At 34.1% G+C, this 27,247-nt stretch overlaps 1 protein-coding gene across 1 annotated transcript in view; it reads left to right on the forward strand.

The window, feature by feature from the left end:
* LOC150078052 (uncharacterized) overlaps nucleotides 1-27,247 on the forward strand; it is a 164,544-nt gene that overhangs the window by 102,541 nt on the left and 34,756 nt on the right. The window contains exons 8-10 of the mRNA XM_090384736.1: nucleotides 2,478-2,558; nucleotides 12,209-12,349; nucleotides 26,762-26,953. Coding sequence (XP_090240862.1) covers nucleotides 2,478-2,558; nucleotides 12,209-12,349; nucleotides 26,762-26,953 — 414 coding nt within the window. The remainder of the gene's footprint in view (nucleotides 1-2,477; nucleotides 2,559-12,208; nucleotides 12,350-26,761; nucleotides 26,954-27,247) is intronic.

A 27,247-nucleotide genomic window follows, 5' to 3' on the forward strand; every position in this document is an offset into this window, starting at 1 on the left:
TGGTTATGTTGCATCTTAAATACTGTGTACAAGTCTGGAATGGGCAGGAGCAGCAGTGCGTAGCACATGCTTCTTGATTAGACTGGGGTTCGAGCCCATGACCACCAAATACGGAGGATGCGGAAAGGTCAGGGAATAACCACCGCATATCCCCAGAGCAATATGGCCTTAGTTGCTAATGCTCCTAAAAACCAAAATAATAACAACAGCAACAAGTCTGGAAGCTTCATTTTAGGAATGATATTATTATAATTAGCCATATAGTGCAAGGAAGCCTGAAGCTTTTGCTGCACAAGCCAAAAAAAATATTCTGTATATCATGCTCAGTACCCTGGGTGTGCCAAGCCCATACTTACCAGATGTGAGCCCCTGGGGCTAAATATGGGTCTGTTGGAATGGGTGCAAAAAAAGAGCCAATAAAATTAGTCAGAGACACAAAAAGATACTCTCATCAAGGACTTCAGTTTTGAAAATTGCAGCACATATGAGGAGTAGAACTGATTTGAAGTGTTTAAGGCTTTAAATGGATTGAGTAAACCAGATACGGATGGCATTCCTACTCTTTCCTGGACAACACACATAAGGTGACATAAATTTAAATTGAAATATTGATGATTTTAGGATAGATGTGTGAAAATTTGCTTTCAGCCTTAAGAGTTTTTTTGATTGTTGTAAAACTTCCATCTGTTGTTATAGGAGTGGGAAGTTTGAATAAATTAAATTTAAGGAAGGATTAGTCAAATTATTAGAGGGGATAGAGAGATCAGGTGTGCAACTCTTTGGTTGATGCTGTATAAGCTTGCTTCCTTTCATTTTTTTTGCCACTAATATTATTTTATACTATACTATTTTTTTCATCAAGACAGGGGGCAGTGTCAGCCTGTGAGCAAGTTTTCAAAAGGATATTTTTTCCTTGGTAAAAATATGCTTTTAAACAGCATTTTGGGATGAGCACTGGAACTTCCAGTGAACTACAGTGCAATGATAAATTGTAGTGTTGACTTTGTGCCATCTTCCTCATACAGGAATGACTCAGTAGTAATGTCACCATGATAATTTGATAGCTTTCCTCAGAATAGAAGAATGACTGTGTGCTTGCCACTTCTAGATATAGTTGTGTGTGTGTGTGTGGTGCTGGAGAGATTAAAACTTATGCTGTTACACACAGGAATTTCTGATAGCTTCTGAATGCAACGGGTCTTCATTGACAATAAAATGCTCCCCAAAATTATTGAAAAATTCCTGCAACATCAAAGGAAAAGGTAATTAGAATAAACTGTTGATTTAATGGACTTTGGATAAAACAAACCAGGATTTTCAGCTGTATGGGACCTGGTGACATTACTGCCTCAGTCTCTTTTTTTTTTTTTTTTTAAATATTTTCACAGTGAAGCAAATGTAATTTGCAGCTAATGAAATAGCTGGCCTTGCTTTTGTTGATCAATACAGTATCTGATAGAAAAACCAAAATACTGTAAAGTGTTCTCTTTTATTTTTAACCTGTTGAAATGCTGTGCCTAAGTCATGTTTACAGTTTATGCTGTTACAAAGAAACTATAAACAAGCCCAAATTCATATACTGTGGGAAAGAGCCCAGTTTAGAGTGAAACTTTTGTGCACAAGACAAGACATTTTCTTGTGACTTGGCTTACAGCTTTTGTTCATCCAGTATTGCCAACAAAAGTGTGGTATAAAGTTTTTCCATTACATTACTGTTCTGTAATTTCCATCAGGTAGTTAGTTTGAACTTTGAACATTTTTCTTGTTTATAATGGCAATTTAAGAAGGGTGATAAGAAAAAGCATCTAAATCCGAACAATTTCTGATAAATTGCAGTTTCAAGTTTTAAAATTTCAGTCTATTCTATATCACACAACTCATAAGGTGCAGCATTACAACATGTGTTTTCATTTCATAGTACAACACTTTTTCCATAAGATTCTACAGATTTGGTAACTACGTGTATTCCTTTTAAGTTTAATGGACAATCAGATTTAACACACAGTCCCCCTACAATATAGTCCATTAAATCAATGTTCTATAAGAAATATAAAATTGATTTTTATTTATGTTTCTATGTTATTAAAAATTTGTACAAAGTTTCTCTTAATGTTTTAATCATTGCTGAATTATTATTAAAATTATTTTGGTTCCAGAATTTTTGTCATTAGACAAGCAATGTGATTTGTGCTTCTGATGGAAAAGTTCATTTCACAGTATTTTAAAATTTCAAATTAGGTACAAGAAAGTTTGCTTTCAGCCAAATAATTAGTAACTGAAAGAAACTCATTTAATCTTGTGGAGCTGGAAAGCTTATCAAATAGATAAATACCTAGATGAAATAGAAAAATAAATTAATAAGGTTACATCTATGGGCTTACAGTTGGCAGAATTTTTTAAAAGGTTGATTCTGCATGAGCATTGCATCCTTTCATTATTTTGACAGTACTAATTGTTTTAAAATATTTTAATTGCAGGTTATTCATGACAGTCGACAGGTCTCAGATGCTTTTTATCATCAGTACAATACAAAGCTGACTAATGTTTTTGATACACAGGTAAGACATTAACAAAAGAAAAACTTTGTTTAATGATATATCATTAATCACTGAAACTTAGCTTAATTGATGTAACTCATTAACTATTTTATTGATTAATACAATAGAATAATTTCTTTAATATGATAGAGCTGAAGGATGTTAAAAACATAGGAATGAACAAAAATTGTAAAGTAAACAATACACTACACTGTATTGGAAAGGCACAGTTTAAAGAACTTTAATTAAATATTACACAGGTAGGCCAAAAGAGAACATAGAGAACATTTTCTCTATGTTCTCTTTTCAGTGGTGAATAACAAAAATATTGAATGTAACCTTGTTGATCTTTATATTTTTATGTTATCCACCATTCATGAGCATACCAGAGATCCAAAACATTTGGTTTACTTATGTGTAATTTGTAATTGTTTTTTTTTTAAAATTATTATGTTTTCTTCCATTGCAGTATACTGTGTTTATTTTACAAAAATAATTTGTTGTTGTTATTTGGTTTTTAGGAGCATTAGCAACTAAGGCCATATTGCTCCGGGAATATGCGGTGGTCATTCCCTGACCTTTCTGCATCCTCCGTATTTGGTGGTGATGGGCTCGAACCCTGGTCTAATCAAGAAGCGTGTGCTACACACTGCTGCTCCTTCCCACCTGGCTACAGAGGCGCCATAAAAATAATTTGTTTTAATATGTAATAGAATATTCAGTCTGCACTATTCCTAATGTTTATAATTATTAAAACTATTGGTAATCCATATTTTACAAGGAAATATATTCATTATTTTAATCATTATTGGTGTAACATATTCTTAGGGGGTTTTCAATAAGCACTGTTAAATGGAATTTATTTTGAGCATGCCATTTAATATTATTTCCTACTGACAGCCTTGAAATATTACCCATTGGCTGCATCATATCATCCTATTCTGCTCTTCAAATTTGCTAGATGCCATCTTTTGATAGACATTGAAATATTGTTGATGCTTAGATTGCTGTCCTCAAGGACTAAGATTGAAGTCTTTCTCTTTTTTTTTTTTTTTTTTTTTTTTTTGTGTACAGTAGGAGGGGAATTATGACTATATTTTAAATATGAAACCTTTCAGTGTTATATAAGATCAGGCAATCAAGCCAACAATAATTCAAAACAACAAGACAGCAATTCAAAGAATGTATTTTTAATGTGAAAAAAATTTACGTTAGCAGGCTTCAAAGTATTCTCCTCCAGAATGTATGCACTTGGTCCAGCACCTCTGCCATTTGTCTTTTAATTTTTAACCAAAAAAACAATGCCCACAAAATTCATTCCTTTGAGAAGAGTTTTCAATGTAGGGAACTTCCAAAAGTCAGTTGGAGCTATCTTTGATTTTTTTCAATGGTTTCTTCTGGGCAAGTGCACCATTCCCCACACCATCAACTGTGCTTTTTTTCAGGGTTGTACCAGTAACATTGGTTTCTTCTGCTGTGAGCACTTGCATCAAAAAATTGTCCTCTTCAATTTATTCTAAAAAAACTTTGCACACATTCAACAATTTTTTTTTTTTTTTTTATGTTTGTTTGTCAAAAGATGCAGTAACAGTTTAGTTGCTATCTTTCTCCTGTTGATATCTTCAAAACAAAATTTTTTGAACTGGTTTCTTTGTTAATCTCAAGCTCCTGGGCTATCATTTGACAGGTATAACCTGTGATCAGAATATACCATTCCTGCAGTCTTCATAACATTGTCATCTGTTCTTTTCTATACCAGAGCACCACAACTTATGCCATCATAACAACTTCCCTTCCTTCTAAGAACCTTTAGTTCCACTTAAAAACATTAGAAGTGAAAAGTAAATATAGTTATCAATTAATTACTAAGATTATAACTTTTAATGGAGCACTTAATAAAAGTTCTATGGAATTATACTTTCTAAACTTTATTCAGTTTAATTACAACTGTATAATCTCTCTCTCTCTCAAAGAAAGAAAATATATATGTATATATATATTCAAAGAAAGAATATCTTTTAGAAAGAAACTAAATTTTATATTTAGTTCTTTCTAAAAGAACTAAATATAAAATTTCATGGAAATCCATCCACTGAAGTAAAGTTGTTACATATGGGAAAACAAACAGCTGGATGGACATGGTGAAGACAGTAGTTCTTTTACAGTAGGTGCTTATGACAGTAGGTGCTTAGGTTAGGTTAGTTCTTTTGACATTAGGTGCTTAGGTTAGGTTAGTTCTTTTGACAGTAGGTGCTTATGCACATGTGAGTGAGTGAAAGTGCCAAAAAAACAGTCAGCAATTCCTGAGATGGGAGCTTGTTTAGAAATCTTTATACAAACATAATCAAAAGCCTTGGCAGTGTCAAGAGCAACTGCTTAAGTTTCACCAAACTTTTCCATTGACTATATCCAAAACTGAGTAATGTATGCCAATATATCACCAGAGGATCAACACTAATGGAATCCATACCAATGTTCATTGATCAGATAGAAGCTTTTGAGATGGTTTAAGATTTGGTGGTTACTGGATTTTTCCATTACTTTGGGAGGAGTACAGGTATGATGGACCAATAATTGGTAGGGAGGGATTTGTCATCTACTTTAGGAACTGGCTGGATATGGGAAAATTTCCAATTAGGAAAAAACACCAGTGTAATAAGGAAGTGTAAAAAAAGGCAACAGAACAGGAACAGGTTTTGAGAACAAGTGGAGAAATGCCATCAGGATCTGGAGCTTTATTGACTTCAAGATTGTTCAGAATTCTTCAACATCCTTCTGTCAGAAGACCACAGGGAAGCATTGAGTAGAGTGTACCGGTTCTGGTTTAGCAAGATTGCCAATACAAGAGTTAGAAGAAAGTGAGATGCCAGTAAGTCAGTTTATCTTTAGTTGTGGAGGCAATAGAACCATGGGGTTTTAAAGAGAGGTGAGAATATAGATGAACAGAAGTTATAGCCAATAGCTTCAGCAAGAGACCAGAATGCTTGATTACCATTTAGACAAACAAGGTTTCTACTCAGCCTGTTCAAGTTTGGATTGATTAATAACTGATTTATTGGAAAACCAAAGTTTATATGAAGGACGTGGGATGTGGAATAAAGGATTTCATTTCTGCAAGAATAATTTCATTGACATGATTTGAGCAAACACTGTTATCAGAAGACATGTCATCTCATTTTTCATTCTTTAATGCCGAATGACAAGGCTAAGAATGAAGAGTGACCATCAGAGACATGCTGCACTGGAGAAGAGACTGTCACCAAGTTGTGATCTGAGGTGCCTAAAGGACCATTAACATTGACCATGTACTTTGAAGGGCTTGTTTATGAGAAAAGATCAGGGGTGTTGCGTGTGTGGTTAGGACTCTGGAATTCTGGTAAATGAACAAGTTGATTGAGAGCATTAGTAATTGCAAAAGTCTTGGTATCTCGATCAGCTGGGTCCATTAACTAGAAAACTGAAGCCAGCTGGAGTTGTAAACATTAAAATTGCAAAGGAAAATTACTTTACTGTTATACTGGAGAAAGTCTAGTTTTAAAGAAAAGAAGTCAGAGTTCCGAATGATTAGTGGAGTTGGGAGAACAATAGAGAAAACAGATGAATTTGACAGAATAGGGTAGAAAGATTTTAAGTTGGAGGAGATTCCAAATTAGGAAATCTCTGACAATGTATATCAGAATGGTGTCACATATGTACAAGCACCAATTTTAAAGTGAAAGGAATTGTTGAGTGAATAATTAGAGGAACTAAGATGAGTAGTTGTTGAGGCAACCATAGTTTCTCCCCAAACACATACCAAATAGTTAAATAACTGTGGCTACCACAAGCACATATCCTGTTATTGTGATATTTATACCTTGTGCTCATGTATGTTTAGCCCGTTAATTGCTTGAGCCTACATGCATTCTGCATTATTAGTCCACAATTCAAAAATTTGTGCTGTCATATATTCACCCTATGAGTCATTTTTAGTGTCATCTTTTGCGCTTAGTTTAAATTTGAATTACAATAAAATCTGCATTATGAATCACTGTCTACTTTTCAATCTAATTATTCTGGTTCTTTCTTTTAAAAAAATTATGTTGTAACATTTTAGTATGCTTCTCGGTAAATTGTAAAGAGAACAGCAAGATATTCCTATTGTTAAACTCTTATGTTGCAGATCACTGAGCCAGATCTGGAGATGCAGTCAACAGCGTGGCATCACTCTTATTAATGCTATATATGCACATTAGCATTAGTAGAGGCATACGATGCAAGAAAGCGAGCTGGTGCAGCATCAGGAAAAGGGGGAAAAAAAAACCTCCCACTTCACCCCTCCATTCGTTCCAAATGCCTGTCCAGCTCAGCCTTAAATTTATTTAGCTTCCACAACAAAAGATGGAAGCCTGTTCCACCAATCAACTACCCGCTGGCTAAAGGCAAATTTCAACACATCTATTCTACAACTATCTTTCCTCAATTTGAAACTGTGCCCCTCAGGTTCTTAGTCTGAGCAAGAGGAAGAATCCCATCAGCATTCAGCTTGCTAAACCCATTCAAGGCCTTATACACCTCAATCAGATTATCTCGCAGGTGCCTACTCTCCAGGCACTGCAGTTTGCAGAACTTAAGCCTTTCTTGGTAACAGCACCCCTTTGTTCCCCTCATTAATCTTGTTGCTCTTCTTTATACTCATTCTAGGAACTCTACATCCTTTCTAAAATGAGGCCTCCTGACCTGTACACAGTACTCTAGGTGTGGCCTGACCATTGCCTTGTATAACGGGATAATCACCTCCCTGTCCCTGCTAGAAAAATTCGTATATATCATTGACAAGACTCCATGACCTGCCCTGGCAGCCCATCTGCACTGCTCAGCGAACTTCATATTTGACTGTACAATTACCCCCAGGTCTTTTTCACTTTACACTTCCCTGAGTGTAGTACCTCATAGTTGGTACGTTTCTCTTTGGTTATTGCTACCCATATGCGGTACTTTGCATTTGTCAATGTTAAACTTCAGTTGCCACCACTTAGCCTGTTTTCCCAACTTATCTAGATCCAGTTGGAGTAGCTTATAGTCTTTACTGTCGTTAACAACCCTGCCAACCTTTGTATCATCTGCAAACTTGGACGTTAAACCTGATATACCCTCATCAATATCATTGATAAATACTGAAAACAACAATGGGCCCAACACCAAACCCAGGGGAACTCCACTAATAACATTTGTCCATGAAGAGCAGTGTCTGTTGATTACACTCTCTGTCATCTTCCACTCAACCATCCCTTTATCCCTTGTAGCAACTTACCCTTAATGCCATACCTCTCCAATTTGTACAGCAGTCGTCCCTGTGCAACAGTATCAAAAGCTTTCCTGAAATCCAAGTATATGATATCAAAATTATTTTTGGCATTCAGTTCCTTTGTGACCACATCATAGTATCCAATAAAATTGGTCAGACAAGACCTCCCTTTAACAAACCCATGCTGTGTCTTAACTATTACTGCAGTCTTGTCTAGATGATCCTGCAATGCTTCCTTAACCAGTAATTCCATTATTTTCCCTGGAACATAAGTTAAACTAACAGGTAGTTACTTGTGTCACCTTTTGAACTCCCTTTGTGAATTGGTGATACATTTGCACACCTCCAGTACATGTCGACCTCTCCCGAGTCCAAGGAAGCTCTCATAATTAAGGCTAAGGGTTTGCTTACTTCCTTTGCTGACTCCTTTAATATAACTGGATAGATCTCGTCCACCTCAGGTGCCTTCCTTATGTTTAACTTCAACAATTTCTCCTCCACTCTACTTTCAGTTATTACAAAATCACTTAGCTCCTTGTTAGCGTTTGATAAACTTCTGGCACTCCCCTCATTGAATAACTCCATGTGTGAATGTAGATGCAAAATACTCATTCAGTTTATCAGCTACCTGATCATGATCATCAATAGCCAACCCATCTATGTCAAATGGTCCAATCTGATTCATCCTTTTCCTTCTAGAGTTTACATAAGTAAAGAACTCTTTGCTGTTTTTCTTTGTATCCTTTGCCAAAGATTTCTCGTAATGTGCCTTCACCTGCCTAACCTCCTTTGTGACTTGATTACAGACTAGTTTATAGCTGCCATAGGCTTCTGTGTCACCTGATACCTTATATGGATCCCATACATTCTTCTTCTCTTCCAAGAGCCTCATTAATTCATCTGACATCCATTTAGGCCTAAACCTTGAAAAGTATTTCTTAGTTGAAATGAAAAGCCTAGTAGCCTCCAAATTAAGTCCCTGAAGGCTTCCCATTTAAAATTCAGTGTTGGTAACGTCATCAGTTGATCCCACTGTACAGAATTTAAAAACTGTATGAGACCTCTGTAGTCATCTTTACAAAAGCAAAAGTCCTTCCCTTTCGCCTTGATGATAGTTACATCTTTAAGTAATTCCCACATCAGTACATTGGGATCACTGTCACCCAGTGGTTCCTTTATCTGCAAATTCTTAATGCATGAAATAATCACTGCTGATAATCAGATCAAGAATATTACTCCCTCTGGTTGCCTCTCGAACATGTTTAAGTTTTAAAATACTGTTTACAGTTTGGTTTTGTCAGCTGTAGATAATAAGGTATTAAATTTTAAGATTGCACAAAATTTTTATGGACACGCATTATTTATTTTATTATGGTTACAATGCAAAATATGAGCATTAAAAAAAAATTGATGTTAATTAACAGTGTAAGTTATTTTTTCTTTCTTCTCAATTTTCTGTCTCTAAATAAGATGTTATACAGACAGAACGATGGATAAACTGAATGAAAGACATTGACAACTATACCAGATGCACTCAAGTTATATAAAGCCTTCATATTTATTTCCCATAAAATACGCAAGATACAGAAATGAAACATAAGTAGTTTTTCATCCTCCTAGGAGGAACACAACCTCCTTGAAGGAACACACTTTTCATACCTTTTCTTCCAAACTAGATGCAAGGTCAGGCAAGTATGTTGGAAGTGGGATAATCTCAGTTTTTTTTTTTTTTTTTTGTATAAAAAAAAATAAAAAAATGCACCTTAACAGCACAATGGGCTGGAGCATTGTCCCGATGGAATTGAGCATGATTCAGTCCACTTGGATGTTTCTTCCATTATGTCTTCAAATGAGTTTTCTGTTACCAAGCCACCAGAAGTCACCTGGTGACTTATGGTTATTATGATGACAAAGGATGCTCTTTGTGGCAGAATTTTTCCTAACTGACAGATAGTTGCTTTGGCCATTCTCCATTGGGCTAAACACATTTCCAACTAAAGCATTGCAGCAGCCTTCACAGCTTGGAAGAAAAGATTTGAGGTTATGTTGAAAAATTACTTATGTTTCATTTCTGTATTTTATGAGAAATAAATTTGGAGTTATTTGTTATTTGTATTTTTTTTTTAGGAACATTAGCAACTAAGGCCATATTGCTCCGGGGATATGCGGTGGTCATTCCCTGACCTTTCTGCATCCTCTGTATTTGGTGGTCACGGTCTAATCAAGAAGCGTGTGCTACACACTGCTGCTCTTGCCCACTTGGCTACGGAGGTACCATAAATTTGGAGACCTTATAACTTGGAACACACCCAATATTGTTATACATTTTATTATTATTATCCTAATGGGTTAATAATAATTCCCAATGGGATTTTTCCTTTTCCTAATGGGATTTTTCCCATACTGAAATGGGCATGATACCAGGAGTGTGGAGTGGTTGTTATTTCTGGTTATTATTATTGGTCGAGGAACTCTCAAACAGTCCTACAGATGTTCAGGATTACAGCTTTCTTTGATCCTTGTATGTGTTCTCTGCAAGGCCTATTGCAGCTAGGTTTTAATGGAGGATCTTTGGCACCTTGATGGTGGTTGAAACAGTGATTGGGATGATCATTACTTGTTCCATATGCCACATTTCTTTGACTTCCTGTCTTAAGTCTGTGTACTTCCTGATCTTTTCCTTGTAGCTTTTCTGGAGGATGCTGGTGTTGGGTACCATTATGTCAATCAAGTAGGTAGCCATTTCCTTCTCTTCGATGAGGGTTATGTCTGGTCTGTTATGTGGAATTGTCCTGTCCGTTATTATGGCAGTTTGAACCAGTACGGTTTGAATATGAGGTCTCTAGTATGGCTTGGGGTTTGTGCTTGTAATTTGGTTGTTTGATCAACTATTATTTTTGCACTAGTTTATCTGGTTTTTGCACTGATTACCTGGTCTTGGATGGCAGGCATGAATCCTTCAGTCTCAGGGAAGAGCCTCCTGCTCATGAGCCATGCGTTGGAAGCCATCTTTTCTATGTAGTCTTGATGGAGATCATTGTAGTATCTGCCTTGAAGTGCTTTCTTTGCCCATCTTTCTGTTTTTATTTCTTCTGTCTGTGCGAGTGGGTTCTCCTTGTTGAGGTTGATAGGTGTGCGTGCCATTTGCCTATCTTCCTTACGACTTGGTAGATTGGCACTGTATTTTCCTGGAAATAATCCATCATGTTCTTAATTGCCTTCTTTTGTTTGTTCAATGAGGCCTGTCAAATGTCTGCCTCCTTCTTTCCGGGCTATGGTCAATCTCTCGATGGCCGATTTTGGGTGGTGTTGACAGTTCTTGGTCAACATTATCCTGGTCGATCTCATAATCTACTCCAGTTCCATGTTGGTCCAATCTGTGATCCCGAAGGAGTAAGTTAGTACTGTGACTGCATAGGAGTTTGTGGCTGTGACCATGCTCCCACCATTCAGTTTCGATATTAGTTAGCAGACTTCTCAGCCTCTGATGGTATTTCTCAGTGAGCTAGGCCTTGATCTAGTTGTTGAGCCTACATCGTCCCCAGATATTTCTAGGTCTCTCCCTTTGTTATGACTGCCATCTCTTCACTGGTCTTCAGCTGGGAGTTTGTCGAATTTAATGACAGGATTTAATATGGAATCCAGAACAATTGCCAATTATTAAGCAGTTATTGCTTAATAATTTTATGGTGTAACTTTTACACCATAAAATTAAGCTAAATAACAATAACAAATCTGATAAAATTTTTAATTTTTTAATATGGGCACAATATTTGTTGGTTCCCACCCCATTATTTGTTGGTTCCATTAGGTGGTAATTTTAAATTACAATTAAAGTACTTTGTTTAATATATAAGTGTTTTAAACACAGTAAATATAATCAACAGTTTTTATGAAATGCAGTATTCCATGTTGTATTATTCCTTCAGTACTTCAATTTTGTAAATTTTTTAATAAAAATTAATGCAATTTATTTGTTAAAAAATCAGCAATCCTGCAGAGCTATCACACTTTTTGCTGTGGTTTGGTTGAAAAGAAAAAAGGCAGTTCTTGATTTCAAGATGATTCCTTTAAATTTCATCCCTAAAAACACAAAAAGAAATTATGTTGGATTTGAATAAATATGGTATTTCTTCTAGTATGCAATTATGAATGCTGAAGAATCAATTTGCAGTATCAAAATAACCATTCTGGCTGTACCTACCTTTTAATGATACTAAATGGTTTGACCCATACTATTAAGCTTGTTGAAATTCTCTTTTGATTAATCAATTGTTCTCTGAAATTTTTTAAGTATATTTTTAATAATTTTTTAATATTTTAATTAATTTTAAATATGAAGTGATATATTTGGCATCTAATTATTTTATTATGTACTTATTAGGTTGCAGATGTATTTATTTATAAAAATCGACATAATGGAAAGCTGCCACAGTATGTCCGCAGTTTAGCAGACTGTTTAAAGCATCTGGATTTGCAACCTGAACATATCTTTGTTCAGAAAATTAGACAAAACATTATGAGGGTAATTTTGGCTGATGATAATAGTTGTAATATTAAGTGATGACATAATAATAGTTGTAAGCTGATAATAATAGTTTTAATATTATGTGAATCCTTTATTGATTGTGCAGAACTGCAAGATCATTAAAGGATTTAATTTAATGGGTAAATACGTAGATTACATTTCTCATTTGTGTGCTGCTGGGAGTATGTACCTAGATCTACATTTTTCAAGGCCATTTCAAGTAAAATTTAAATAATGTGTCCATTTAGATATAATTGTCTTAAAATTTGTGCAGTAGATGGTACCATCTGTTTCTAACTAAAAGTAACATGTGTTACTCTTTACAGTTTTAATAGATAGCAGCACAAAATGTGGAATCTCAATAGGGCATCTCATCTCTGACCAGTGTCCAATTTTGGCTTTTTGTAAAAGCCATAATTGGACAATGGAATTGAAGAAATTTTCTGGCACTCAGATCCTGAAGTTGATGAAATTGCATTAAATGACACATAAATTGTTTAGAAGAAAAGTAAAGAAAAGTTTAAATTTTAACCATATATTACAATTTAAATTCTTGTTTGATTTTTTTTTTTTTTTTTTTTTTTGATAATTTTAATCTAATCCTGGACACTCAAGTCAAAATAAGAAATTTTTACAAAATTTCAAGAAGGAATTCTCCACAGAACCCACTCATATTTGGGAGGCTCAGTCATGAAAGGGTTATGCATTTGGGATATTAAAGCACTGGGCAGCTATAAAAGCATTCTCATATTGTTACTTAATCATGTCAGATTCCTATAATGATCTGGCATGGTTAAGTAATAAATTGTGTGACAACCAGATTAAAAAAAAGGCCATACTACATCCAGATCAATGACACACTCTTTTTCTTTTGTAACTGTAGCTTCTGGTAGAATATGCCATTATATTCATCCTTCACTTCTAGTTTTTTTATTCATGAGAACAAAAGATTTTCTGTGGAATCTCAATAAATAAAAGCAGTGCTCATGTAAGGATAACTGCAAGCAACTAATATTCCCTCATTAATTAAAGGAAATTGGGAAAGAAATGAGAACAATTTTAGAAATTTCTTTAGAGCAATTGAAAAAGTCCTCTTCATTTAAGGATATAGCTGGTTATTGACAGGTAAAAGTAGGGTTTTCTCCCATGAACTATTCCAATTTTTCAGCCCATACAGCATGCAAATTGGTCTGTGAACACACAGACTCTTCTACAGATGAAAACGCCGACCGAGCTAGCCCTGTGGGTAAAGTGTCTGCCTGGCAACCCAAAGGTCGCGGGTTCAAATCCTGCCTCGGGCTTGGATCAAAGTACTGCAAAAACCTTGGGAGGTGCATTATGGCCACAGAAGCCGATGCGCCAACGACTACCAAAAAAAAAAAAACAGATGAAAACATGTAATATGGATTGACTCTGCTGCCATTAAAATAATAATTTGAATTTGTGACATTGTAATGTTAGAGATTATGATTTATGAGATGAATTATATTAGCTACACTTATCCAAATAAGTCCAGCTAATTAGCATTAGTAGAGGCATATGATGCAAGAAATCAAGCTTATGCAGCAACAGCCAAAAAAAAAAAAAAAAAAAAAAACACTCCCATTTCACCCCTCCGTTCGTTCAAAATACCTGTCCAGCTGAGCCTTAAATTTATTTAGGCTATCAACTTCCACAACAAGGGATGGAAGTCTGTTCCACCAACCAACTACCTGCTGGCTAAAGGCAAATTTCTGCACATCCATCCTACATCTGTCTTTCCTTAATTCGAATTTATGCCCTCTCAGGTGAATTATTCTGAGCAAGAGGAAAAATCCCATCAGCATTGAGCATGCTCAAACCATTCAAGGCTTTATACACCTCTATCAGATCACCTCGCTGGTGCCTAGTCTCCAGACACTGTAATTTGCAAAACTTAAACCTTTCTTCGTAAGAGCAACCCTTTGTTCCATTCACTAATCTTGTTGCCCTTCTCTGTAGCCGACCGGGCTAGCCGAGTGGGTAAAGTACCTGCCCGGCAACCCAAAGGTCGCGGGTTCGATTCCCGCCTCGGGCTTGGATCAAAGTACTGCAAAAACCCTTGGGAGGTGCAATATGGCCACAGAAGCCGATGCGCCAACAACTACCAAATAAAAAAAAAAAAAAAAAAAAACCTTCTCTGTACTCGTTCCAGCAGCTCTACATCTTTCTTGAAATGATGACTCCAGACCTGTATACAGTACTCAAGGTGTGGCCTGACCATTGCCTTATACAAGGGAATAATCACCTCCTTATCCCTGCTAGAAAAATTCCTGTATATCATTGGCAGTCCAGTCTACGCAGGGTCCGAAGAGAGGAAGTTGTTCTTGCTCGGCTCCGCATAAGTCATAGTCATCTAACCCATTCCTATTTGCTGAGGGCGGATGACCCACCTATGTGCGAGATGTGTAATGTTATTTTAACCGTCCGTCATATTTTAATAGAATGTCCTGTTTTTATAGAAGCCCGTCGCTTGTATTTTACCGTTTTTAATAATTTGACTGAGCCATTTACACTCAGTCAGATTATAGGTGACAGAAACAATGTCTGACGTTTTTAATTTTTTACAATTTATTAATTTTTATACAAAGATATAAGTTTTATGCTTTTACTTTTATACCTTTTTAACACAATAATTGTTAGACGTGGTAGCCTTGGCTACCAAAATGTTTAACAGCATTTTAAAATTTGACTTGGCGCATTATGGCCTTAGCTGCCAATGCGCCATAAAAAACCAAACCAAATCAAATCAAATCAAACCTGTATATCATTGACAAGACACCATGAGCTACTCTTGCAGCTCGTCTGCACTGCTCAGAGAACTTCATATCTGCCTGCACAATTACCCCCCAGGTCCTTTTCATTCTCGACCACTGTCAGTGTAGTACCACAAAGTTGATACGTTGCTCTGGGGTTACTGTTTTCCCATATGTAGTACTTTACATTTGTCAATGTTAAACTTCATTTGTCACCTCTCAGCCCATCTGCTCAACCTTTCCAGATTCTGTTGCAGCAGCATAGCTTCAGTAGTGTCCTTAACAACCCTGCCAACCTTTGTATTGTCTGCAAACTTGGACATTAAGCTTGATATACCATCATCAATATCATTTATAAATACAGAAAACAATGGACCCAACACTGAACCCTGAGGAACTCCACTAATAACATTAGTCCACGATGAGCAGTGTCCATTGATCACCACTCTGTCTTCTCCCCCTCAACCATCCCTTTATCCATAGCAGCAATTTGCCTCCAATGCCACACTGCTCCAATTTGTGTAGCAGTCTTCCATGTGCAACAGTATCAAAAGCTAAGATTCAAATATATAATATCAAAGTTATTCCCTACATCCAGTTCTTTTGGGACTGCATCATAGTATCCAATAAAATTGGTCAGGCAAGACTTTCCTTTTTTTATGTTTATCCTCAACAATTTCTCTTCCACTTTCCTCTTTGTTATTACAAAATCATCTAGCTCACTGCCAGAGTTTACTTCACCTCTGGCATTCCCCTTCCTGTGTGAATGTAGGTGCAAAATACATGTTTAGTTTGTTAGCCACCCGAGCAGGATCCTCAACTGTTGAACCATCAATATCCAGTGGACCATTCTGATTCTTCCCTTCCCTTCTAGAGTTTACATAGTATAGAACTCTTTTCTGTTTTTCTTTGCATCCTTTGCGAAGGATTTCTCATAATCTGCCTTTGCCTGCCTAATCTCCTTTGTGACTTGTTTACAGGCCAGCTTATATCTATCATTAATGGGTGACATTAATTTAGAATTAATGTCACCCATTAATTTATATGTATCCCATGCATTTTTCTTCTCTGCCATATGTCTCATTAGTTCATTTGACATCCATTTAGGCCTAAACCTTGAACAATATTTCTTTGTTGGTATGTAAAGCCTAGTATCTTCCAAGATAAGTTCCTTGAATACTTCCCATTTTGAATTTGCTGTTGGTAACATCATCAGTTGGTCCCACTGTATAGAATTTAAATACTGTCTCAGACCATCGTAGTCACCTTTACGAAAGTAAAAAGCCTTCCCTTTACCCCTGATGGTAGTTACCTCTTTGAGTAAATCCCACTTCAGCACACTGTGATCACTGCCACCTAGTGGTTCCTTTATCTGCAGATTCTTAATGCATGAAAAATCACTACTGATAATCAGATCAAGAGTATCACTCCCTCTAGTTGCCTCCTGAACATGCTGATGTAGAAAACAATCATCCAATAAATCCACAAAAGTCTTGCTAGTGTGTGAGTGACCAACCCACAAATTCCAGTCAATATCTGGGAAATTAAAATCCCCCATTATAAGACTCTCTGATTTACTGGCCCACTCTATTTCCCTGTACAGTTTCTTATTATACTCATCAGAGTCATTAGGCATATAGCACACTCCTACTCTCAATTTTGATCTCCGAATGCTTATGTCACACTAAACTGACTCGACATTGCACTGACGAGTGATGTCAACTGGCTTCACTTCCTTGGAATTTCGGGAGTACACATTGTACTCCCGAAATTCTAGTTCTGCATTCCTTGTATCTGTGTGACACCACGTTTCTGATATCCCAACAATATCTGCCTTTGATGTTTTGAGCAATACCTCAAATTCATCAAATTTATTTACCAAACTCCTAGGATTGGTGTACGCATGCACCTGTTCCTATTCTTAGGTATCCTAACACAACCCATGTGTTTATTTGTACCGTAATGACTCTCAGCAGTCTCTGAAATATCCTGCATTTTGTTTTCCAGGCTGCTGCTCATTCCAATAGAAGCAGTGCAAGAATCACTTTCACCTCTGCCAGTAGCTACTATTAATCTATTAGTCCTTGTATCCCCCAAGCTAACAGTTTTCCGACCCACCTAACACTGCTTCTGGATTGTGTTTAGCAGTAGCTTAATTCTACATATCCCTAGTTGCTGTTAAAACATCAAGATGATAAGACACACTATTGTCATTTCTTGTATTTCCCCCTCCCGATATTACCCAAACAGTTATTGGATGTATAGTACTATGCATAGGTCAAGGGGCTGAGAAGACGGATGCTTGTTGTTCACCATTGGGCTTTCATTTCTGTAGATTGTAATTTTAAACAAATATAAGAAGGAAGATTGTTTCAAAGAACAGAAATAAAAGAAATAAATGAGGAAGAGGAAAGCTTAATTCAGTCAGTTTGGAGAACTGTTTATAGATGATGACTAGTGAAAACACATTTGGACTGGTCTTTGAGAAAGACATAGAATTGCAGATACTAATTCAGAAGAAGAGTGTCCATAGAAAGTCATATAGCAGAAAATGAAGGTATCATGAAGGACGAAGTAACACTTTAATTAATCAGGATGCCTTCTTTTGGATAGAATAGTGTTTTAAGAGGTTTGGGGGAGTGGAATTACCACAAATGAGGAAACAGTATTCCATGATGCAGTGAATTTTGGATTTGTGCAGAGTCAGAAGCTTTGGCTATTTAGAAGAAAAGTAATCTTGAAGTCATCTTCGTAGATTTTTGATCCTTTTAAGAAAACTGGGTGTTTTTGAAGATGAGCATGACAGCAGCGGACTGTTTGTTTATTTATTTATTTATTTTTTTTTTTTAGGAATAAGACAGGAATCAATTTTAGAAGGATTTAAATCAACAAGTGTTCTTCTCTCCACTGGAGAATTAGCTGGAAATAATGTTATAAGGAACTGGTAGTTAATATTAAAGAAGCTGTAGCTGTTTATGCAGAGTTGAGCTTGTTGATTTGGAAAGTGGAATGTAGTGTATCAAGTATTTTTCCAAAAAAAGAGTTACATAAGATATCATCAGTAGATCAACTCTGAGAATCCACATTAGTTAATCAGATGGAAGGTTTCAAGATTCTTGATTACTTTGAAAATAGTTGAAATAAGTGTAATAGGATGATAATTGGAAGGGAGGAATTGTCACCCTTTTTTGGAAATAGTGGAATATGACAAATTTATCAGCAAAACAAAAACACATTAGTGAAATAAGAGTGTAACCAATAGGCACAAGAAGTATTGCTGGACCCCGTGATTTAAAAGGTTCACACTCAACGAAATCAATAAAATATTGAATAACAACTTTTTTTATAATATTTATTATAATAATACACACTTTTATGTGACGATATGAAATTATGAAGATTACAGTTGCATTGCCCTTTAGGACAAATGGAGAAATGTAAAATTGGGAAAGTTTCTTCAGTATAAGTAAAGTTTCTTCACTGAGTGGATGATACATTACCAGCTCATTCCAGTTGAACAGCCAAGTTTCTTTTATTTTAAGTATTAATGCTTAACTGTCAAAACCAAAATACATTATTATATATACATAAACCATTGATTAGAAACAAAAAAGAGAATTGTTTAATAATAATATTAGAAAGTATATCACATGTTATATTTAATCCATTATTATTTATTAATAACTATGACTTTTGGGCATTAATAATTAATAATGTCAATAACATGTTTTTTTTATTAATAATAATTTTTATGCATTTTTTTTAACTCTATCCTATTTTTGGATATAATCACCTTTATTTAGGTGAACAGAGATTCTACCCCCCCCCCCCCAAAAGGGCATGCATAAATCCATAAAACCATAAATCCACATTAGTTTAGCTTTAGTGAAAAGGTAAAAAGACAGGAGTTAACTCTGGAGCACAGATTTTTAGTACAAATGAAGAAATGTAATCAGGGGATGTGAATTCTGATTACATTTCTCTGATCTTTAAAATTTTAATTAAATGAAAAAAAAAAAAAAAGAAGTTAAATAATTAAATTTTTTGGATTAAAAATTGTAAAATATAAATAAATTTGAAGAAAATGCTTAAATCTAATGTTTATTGTTCTGTATGACACTAATCACCCAAGTCCTGTTCACCACTTCAAGTGCATTTTGTATTGTCTCCAATTTGTTATAGTATCTGTTCATTCCCCCTCCTACTCTCTTTAGCATTTAAATCATTATTTTGCAACTTTTAAATTTAAAAGATGTGGTGAAATTGTATTTTTTTGAATGGTGAAGTATTTTTAATGACATATAAGATTTGATCAAAATGTTCTGTGGATGTTGCAAAAAATTATTGTATTTAATGATAAATATTTACATTGTTAATATTCTGTAGTATAAAAAAAAACAATAAATAAAAAAAAGTTTCTTCAGTATCAGAACCATATACTGGTTTTGATATGCTTTTGGTCAGCCCAACATATGTTTGATTGGATTTCTTTAATCGACTCAGCTCATTTTCTTTTTATGTCCTGCTTTAATTTTGGGAATAACCAAAAGTTATATGGTGCCAAATCAGAAAATCGGGCAGATGCCATTATCAGAATGTTTTTTTTTTGTTGGACAAAAACATTTGTTTTTCACAATATTTACAGCAGAAAAAAAAATATTGTTCTTCCATGAGGTGTGACTGTTAATATAGCATACTGATAAGAAGTTTTCAGACAATTTTAAGAACTACAGTTTTTTCTCTGTGACTGGTGTTTCAAGTTTACAAAAAAAATTTAATGTTCACATGTTCAGATTTTGCCATTTTCAGTATATGCAGCAAATGAACAAACAAGCATTCATTCAAAGCAGCTGTCTGCTGCACTAAGTACATAACAAGTTAAGACTTGGAGTATGCATGTTCAAAAGATATCATTGTAAGCTACACTCTTAATCTTTTAGCTACCAATCAAGAATTATACAAACATTCACTGAATTTTTTGAACGTACTTTATATTATGCTAAATATAAGAGAACATCTCCTACCTTTTTGCAGGAAAATTCTTCAACCCAACGCTCACATCCAATTGATCAGGCTAATACATTATGTAAAAGGCCCAAGTTAAAAATGCGATATAAATCATTTAAAATATTGTTAATTTAACCCAATTTTCTAAAAACTAATCTTGTATTCAGTTCCCATTATCCACTCACCGCCAAGAAGGAAGAGCAAAGCGCAGCTGATGCACACCAATCCACCCAACACTAAACCAACCAGCAATAAACAGACTGGAAACCAAAGACAATTTTCACATTCTACATTAAAATCCTTTTGACTAAAGTTCTTTATAAGTGACCAGATTATTTTGGCTGCGATCCATGCTCACAAGAAGTAAAGTAACACAATTAACAAAATCCACTCTCTTATAAAATCAAATTCAATTAAAATAAGAAACATGTGATGAGATTATTTTTGTTAACCAATGTAAATAGTTATTCACACGTGCACGTAAAGGTCCAAGAGTCTGAAATGATGAATGGTCTATGTACATTTATCGAATTTAATTTAATTTCTAATGTTAGTGTTTTGGTTATTAAGAGTTTTATGTATGAATAACCCCAGGGGCTCACATCAGGTGAGTATGGGCTTGGCACACCCAGGATCCTGAGCTGGATATCATCATTCTTCTCTTTCTTGGTGATTCCTTTCTACTTCTGACTCTTGTTTTTTTCTCTCTTTCTCTCTCAGGGTAATTCAGATTTTTTTTTTTTTTTGGCTGGTGCAGCATAAGCCTTAGGCTTCCTTGCACCATATGGCTGATAATAATAATATTTGATGTTTTATATACAAAATGAATATTTTGTATATTAATTACACTCTCCTCTTTAAAAAGAAAAACATGGTTCTCCTGGATGGCGTGAAAGGAAAGTTCAGATGCACCTGTCCTTTTTGCCCTCACAGATAGCTGGTGTTGTTGAATTCGCATAGACAGATAATTCTGGGTAGAACTGATGTAAAAAGAGTTACATTCACCACATGCAATGTTATAGACTATATTGGTTTGTTCGACTTTAGAGATTGAGGTAGTTTAAATCATCTTCAGCATTGTCTGGAGTTTATTTATAGGCTGTGCCACTATTTTAAATTCCGTGTTTTTAAAAATATTAATAAACTGCTTATACCACTGCTGTACATAAGGAACCTTAATAAAATATTTATGTGTAGTGTTCTTACTAAGTGAAACTGATTCAGATTTTTGTTTCGCCTGTTGTTGAATGCTCCCAATTATACTTAATGAATATCTCCTGTCAAAAATCTTGTAGCAAGTTCCCTGAGTTCATCATTAAGAGATTCCTGCGTAGACGTATATTTGTATGCATTGTAGAATTGGTTGAAAATGGTACTCCTTTTATAAATAAAAGGGCGGTAACTTGAATAATGCAAAAATTTCATTTCCCTGTTTGTTGGTTTACGGTATATTTTAAAATATATGGTATCATTAACTCTTCTTAACGTAAAGTTAAGAAAATTTATAGATCTCTCCTAGTTTTTCTTCTTCTAAAGTGAATTTAAATGTTGTATGTATTTGTTTAAAGAATCCATAAGATTATTAACAATATTTTCCTGTGAAATAACAAGGATGTTGTCTAGATACCTACCATAAAATGTTAAACTGGGAATGTACAGATTTAAATATAATTGTTCAATATTATTAAGGTAAATTTCTGCGACTAGACCACTCAGGCTCAGTCCCATAGGAAGGCCAAAAATTTGTCTATAAATGTTAGATTGAAAATCAATATAATTGGCCTGAATAAGAAATCTGATTAAATGAAATATTTCAGTTTTTGGTAACTTGGTTTTATTCAACTTTATGGAATTACTGTTAATCAAATCCCATAATGTATCAAGCGAATATTCAAAATCTACTTTTGTATATAGTGAGACCACATCTAGGGAAAACAATTTATCATCATTATCTAACTTTTTGTCTTTTAATTTATTAAAAAGTGAATCCGAATTTTTTATGCTGAATTTTAATATAAAACATAAAGGTTTTATGATTTCATATAAATAAGATGCCAGAGATGCAAAGACCAAATTTTTGTAAGAGGTGGGATATCCTATTTTGTACAACTTAAATTTGTCCAAACAAGGTAGGTACATTATTGGTTCTTGCTTTTAAATTCTTTAGTGTTGCCATTGTAATAGTCTTTTTTCCTATATTCAATTAAATTGGTATTGTTTTGTTTTATCAAGTTATCAAATGTACTTCTATTTTCCAATTTATAGGTAGAGTTATCTGATATAATATTATTCCATTTCTCAATATAGTCCACCTTGTGTAAGACAACCACAGTGTCCCCTTTATCAGCTCTTTGTATTACAATACCATAATTTTTTTCTTAATTTTTGTAATTCAATTCCTTCTTCTTTTGATAATTTCGTTATATTAGGGTCCTTTGAATTATTGATAACATTATTAATCTGCTGTATTAATCCTTTATTTTTAGCATTTCTTAAACCGTATTCAAATTCAATTACTGTTTGTTTTTTCGGAAGACGTATAGGTGGCAGATTATAATCAGGACCTTTGTTAAGGAGATTTATTTGAACTGTGGATAGATTATACGAGGATAAATTTACAACACTAACGTCCGAAATATTTCCTGCATATCTATATTATTAAATATGATGTTATTACGTGGTGTGGCTAATTGCATCACAAAATGTTGAGAGTTTCTAATACGACCTACCTCCCTATTTTCACTATGTGGCATATTATTTCTGCTATAGAACCGTGTGTTACTCACATTCGTTTAACATATCTATTATTTGCCATAAGTAAACAATGTATTTTGTTTATATGTCTAGTGTTTATTTCATTTTCTAATGCTTTTTTCTAATTTCAATAACTGACTTCCAATCATTAAAATGAAGATATCTTTTTTACCTTATTTCGGAGGTTTTGTAGTTGATTAAAATATTTTTTCTTATTAATAATTCTACCATATAATGTCATCCTAACAATTTTACATAATGTATTAACCAGATCAATTGGATGTGAACATTGGGTTGGAAAATTTTCCTTCAAAAAGGTGTGAGATGTTCTCTTGTATTTAACAATATTATTTATGTAGGAAAGATAGCTTTATTGCTCTTATATTTTGTAATCTAAAATTTATAAATTATCGAATTTGACTTATCACTTACTTCACCCCCTCACACTTTCATTTTGATACTTAACAATTCGCTCACGATCCACTTGTTAATTCCATTTTATTTTATTTTATTTTATTGATATCATATTTTACGTAAGGAGATTATTACATTAGCCCGGTTCTTGCATCACTTTGAATAATATCTTGAGCATTTCCTTATGTTGGATTCACAGACCTTCATCATATTAAAATACAATATTGATAAAATAGACTATATCCTTGTTATTTCACAGGCAATATTGTTAATAATCTTATGGATTCTTTAAACAAAAATACATACAAGACTTAAAATTCACTTTAGAAAGAAGAAAAACCGGGAGAGATCTATAAATTTTGTTAACTTTCCGTTAACAAGAGTTGATGATACCATATATTTTAAAATATACCATAAATCAACAAACAGGGAAATTTTTGCATTATTCAAGTTACCACCCTTTTATTTATAAAAAGAGTATCATTTTCAGCCAATTCTACAATGTATACAAATATAGTTCTACACAGGAATCTCTTAATGACGAACTCAGGGAACTTGCTACAAGATTTTTGAACAGGAGATATTCATTAAGTATAATTGGGAGCATTCAATAACGGACGAAACAAAAATCTGAATCAGTTTCACTTAGTAAGAATACTACACATAAATATTTTATTAAGATTCCTTATGTACAGCAGTGGTATAAGCAGTTTATTAATATTTTTAAAAACACTGAATTTAAAATAGTGGCACAGCCTATAAATAAACTCCAGACAATATTGAAGATGAGGAAGACTACCTCAATCTCTAACGTGGAACAAACCAATATAGTCTATAACATTGCATGTGGTGAATGTAACTCTTTTTACATCGGTTCTAACCGGAATTATCTTTCTATGCGAATTCAACAACACCAGGCATCTGTGAGGGCAAAAAGGTCAGGTGCATCTGAACTTTCCTTTCACGCCATCTAGGAGACCCATGTTTTTCATGAAATTAAATTCCAATTCGATAAACATATGTAGACCATTCATCATTTTGGACTCGTGGACCTTTACGTGCATGTGTGAATAACACTATTTACATTGGTTAACAAAAATCTCATTGCATGTTGCTTATTTTAATTGAATTCGATTTTATAAGAGAGTGGATTTTGTTAATTGTGTTACTTTACTTCTTGTGAGCATGGATTGCAGCCAAAATAATCTGTGCACTTATGAAGAACTTTAGTCAAAAGGATTTTAATGTAGAATGTGACAATTGTCTTTGGTTTCCAGTCTGTTTATTGCTGGTTGGTTTAGTTTTGTGTGGTTTGGTGTGCATCAGCTTCACTTTGCTCTTCCTTCTTGGTGGTGAGTGGATAATGGGAACTGAATACAAGATTAGTTTTTAGAAAATTGGGTTAAATTAACAATATTTTAAATGGTTTATATCGCATTTTTAACTTGGGCCTTTTACATAATGTATTAACCAGATCAATTGGATGTGTGTTGGGTTGAAGAATTTTTCTACAAAAAAGGTATGAGATGTTCTCTTACGCTTAACAATATTATTTATGTTGGAAAGATTGAGCTTTATTGCTCTTATATTTTGTAATCTAAAATTTATATTATGCTAGATTCTTGGCAGTAGCATTGTAACTAAAATTCATAAAATTTTGCCAACACATTAAAAACTATATATGCATATATACAAGGTTGTTTCATAACATGCAGGTCATACTTTCAGAATTGATTCTGGACCTGAAAACAGTGAAAAAAAAAAGTTTATATAAACATGTCTGATTCTGAACAGTTTCAGAGCCTATGGCTATTTGAATTTTAAAAAATGGCTGTGGAGTTTTCGATAATAATAAATTTATAATAAAATAATAAATAAGAATAAACAGGCACATGCTTAATAAAATGTTTATTCATGCTAGAAACATGTTTTCTTGTTATTTATTTTTTTACCATTAAACCCTGACCATTCATAATTGGACACATGTCTGTGTGAACACTTTCTTTCTATACAATAAAATAATTTTCCTCCTAATGATATTTATTCAGCCAATGGGAGAAGAGAGATGCGGGTTATGTGGTAATATGTAACAAATACAAAAATACGTAACAGAAGCTCGTTTTACTGTGGTAAAACAAGCTTCTTTTTAAGCACGGTCACATGCTATGTTTATCTAACATGACCACATGGTACCATTCTTGATTTCCATATGTAATGTGTTTATTTAAATAAACGAAATGCAACAAGGCATATTTTAAGAGTCTAAGATTCTATATCTATATAATATTGATGTAGATACACCATAGACAACTCTTAAAGAAAAACTACGATCATGGTGTGAAAGGCACCCACCGATGAAAAGCCAACTAGCTTTGAAACAGTGCCATCTGGGTGGTGGTGCCTACTTAGAATAAGTGACAGTAGTCTTCTCTATTAGTGAAGAGTTACTTATTCGAGGTAGTGCAATACATGGTAACTCGTTGAGAAGGATGGGCACAATATGAGATACAGATGAAATGATGCCTTTTACACTACTATCTTAGTTTTTCTTTAAGAGTTGTCTATGGTGTATCTACACCGATATTATATAGATATAGTAATATATTTATGTATTCATAGCTGAGGAAGAGATACACAGAGTCTAAAGCTTCTGTATGTATTTTATTTTATTTTATCAAAAGAAGCAAGCGCAGTGAGCAGGAGGCAAAGCCCCCTAGTTCCTTATTATTTTCAGATTGTAAATTGATCCTGAAAGTATGGTCCACATGTTAAGAAATGCTCTATGTATATATACTGTTTTAATTTTAGCATTCAAGCAACTGTTTAAATTTTTTTTGGAAAAAGTAAATTAAAAAAAAAAAAAAATGCAATGTACACATTTGTTTTTTTGAACCAGTTGCCAAAAAATTACAAAAAATTGTGTTACCTACTGAGAAAATTGGGCACTTATGTTTATGCTGCCCTCTTTTTAAATTTTGTGTTTATTCAATTCCTAATAAACTTCTTGGAACTTCAGAGTTTTTTGTATAATTGGCATGGTTAAATTTTCATTTAAGACTTTCCAAAACAAATATCAACTATGCTGAACTCTACAGATAGGTACTCCAAAATTTTGCCTTGCATGTTAATATTATAAGATGTGCTTTGAAAAGTGCTGCACTTCTATATGCTTTATGAATTTAGAAATTGCTTCTTGATAATAAAATTTTATTGTCTTTCTACATTTTTACCCTTTGAAATAATAATAAAAAACTTAAGTATCAAGTATGATAAACATAAGTAATAATAATAAGAAAAGTATTATGTAATAATAAAATATACATATCACTATATTTAATTATCAGAGGAACTATTACTTTTCAGAATTTTATGAACATTAACTTAACACTGATTATTTATTACTAAATGACTGTTGTTATTATTATATGATTTTTTTTATAATTTTAATGTCCTTTGATAGGAACAGTTAGCTATGTGGAAGCAGCGACCTTTGCCACTGAGCTTGAGAAATGGTGCCATCAAGAATGTTATTTATCTTAAAGATTTGAGAATTGTACTATTGGAACACATGCTTGAAGAATATACAAGTGCAGTTGATATGTACCTAGGAGTTTTGAGAGATGCCACAAGAGAAGAGCTAAAATTGAATCTTGTAAGTTTCCTGTATTTTTGTTCATTTTCATTGAAAGATGCCAATTGCTACAGAATTGGCATAGATCATCAATTGCTATCCATTCTATTAACCAGTGCTGTTTTACACAAAGGGAAAAATCCTTAAATGGATAGCATGATGGCTTCAGGAAAGGAGGCAGAGGGTTGTGATAAAGGGTTATTCCTCAGATTGGGTTAATGTAAGAAGTGGGGTTCCACAGGGATCAGCATTGGGACCACTGTTATTTTTGATTTTCTTAAATGATATTGATGACAGGATAGAGAGTGTGATGTC

Source organism: Mastigoproctus giganteus, chromosome 11 (genome assembly GCF_048544385.1).
Source record: "Mastigoproctus giganteus isolate SK-2022 chromosome 11, ASM4854438v1, whole genome shotgun sequence".
Classification (NCBI taxonomy): domain Eukaryota; kingdom Metazoa; phylum Arthropoda; class Arachnida; order Uropygi; family Thelyphonidae; genus Mastigoproctus; species Mastigoproctus giganteus.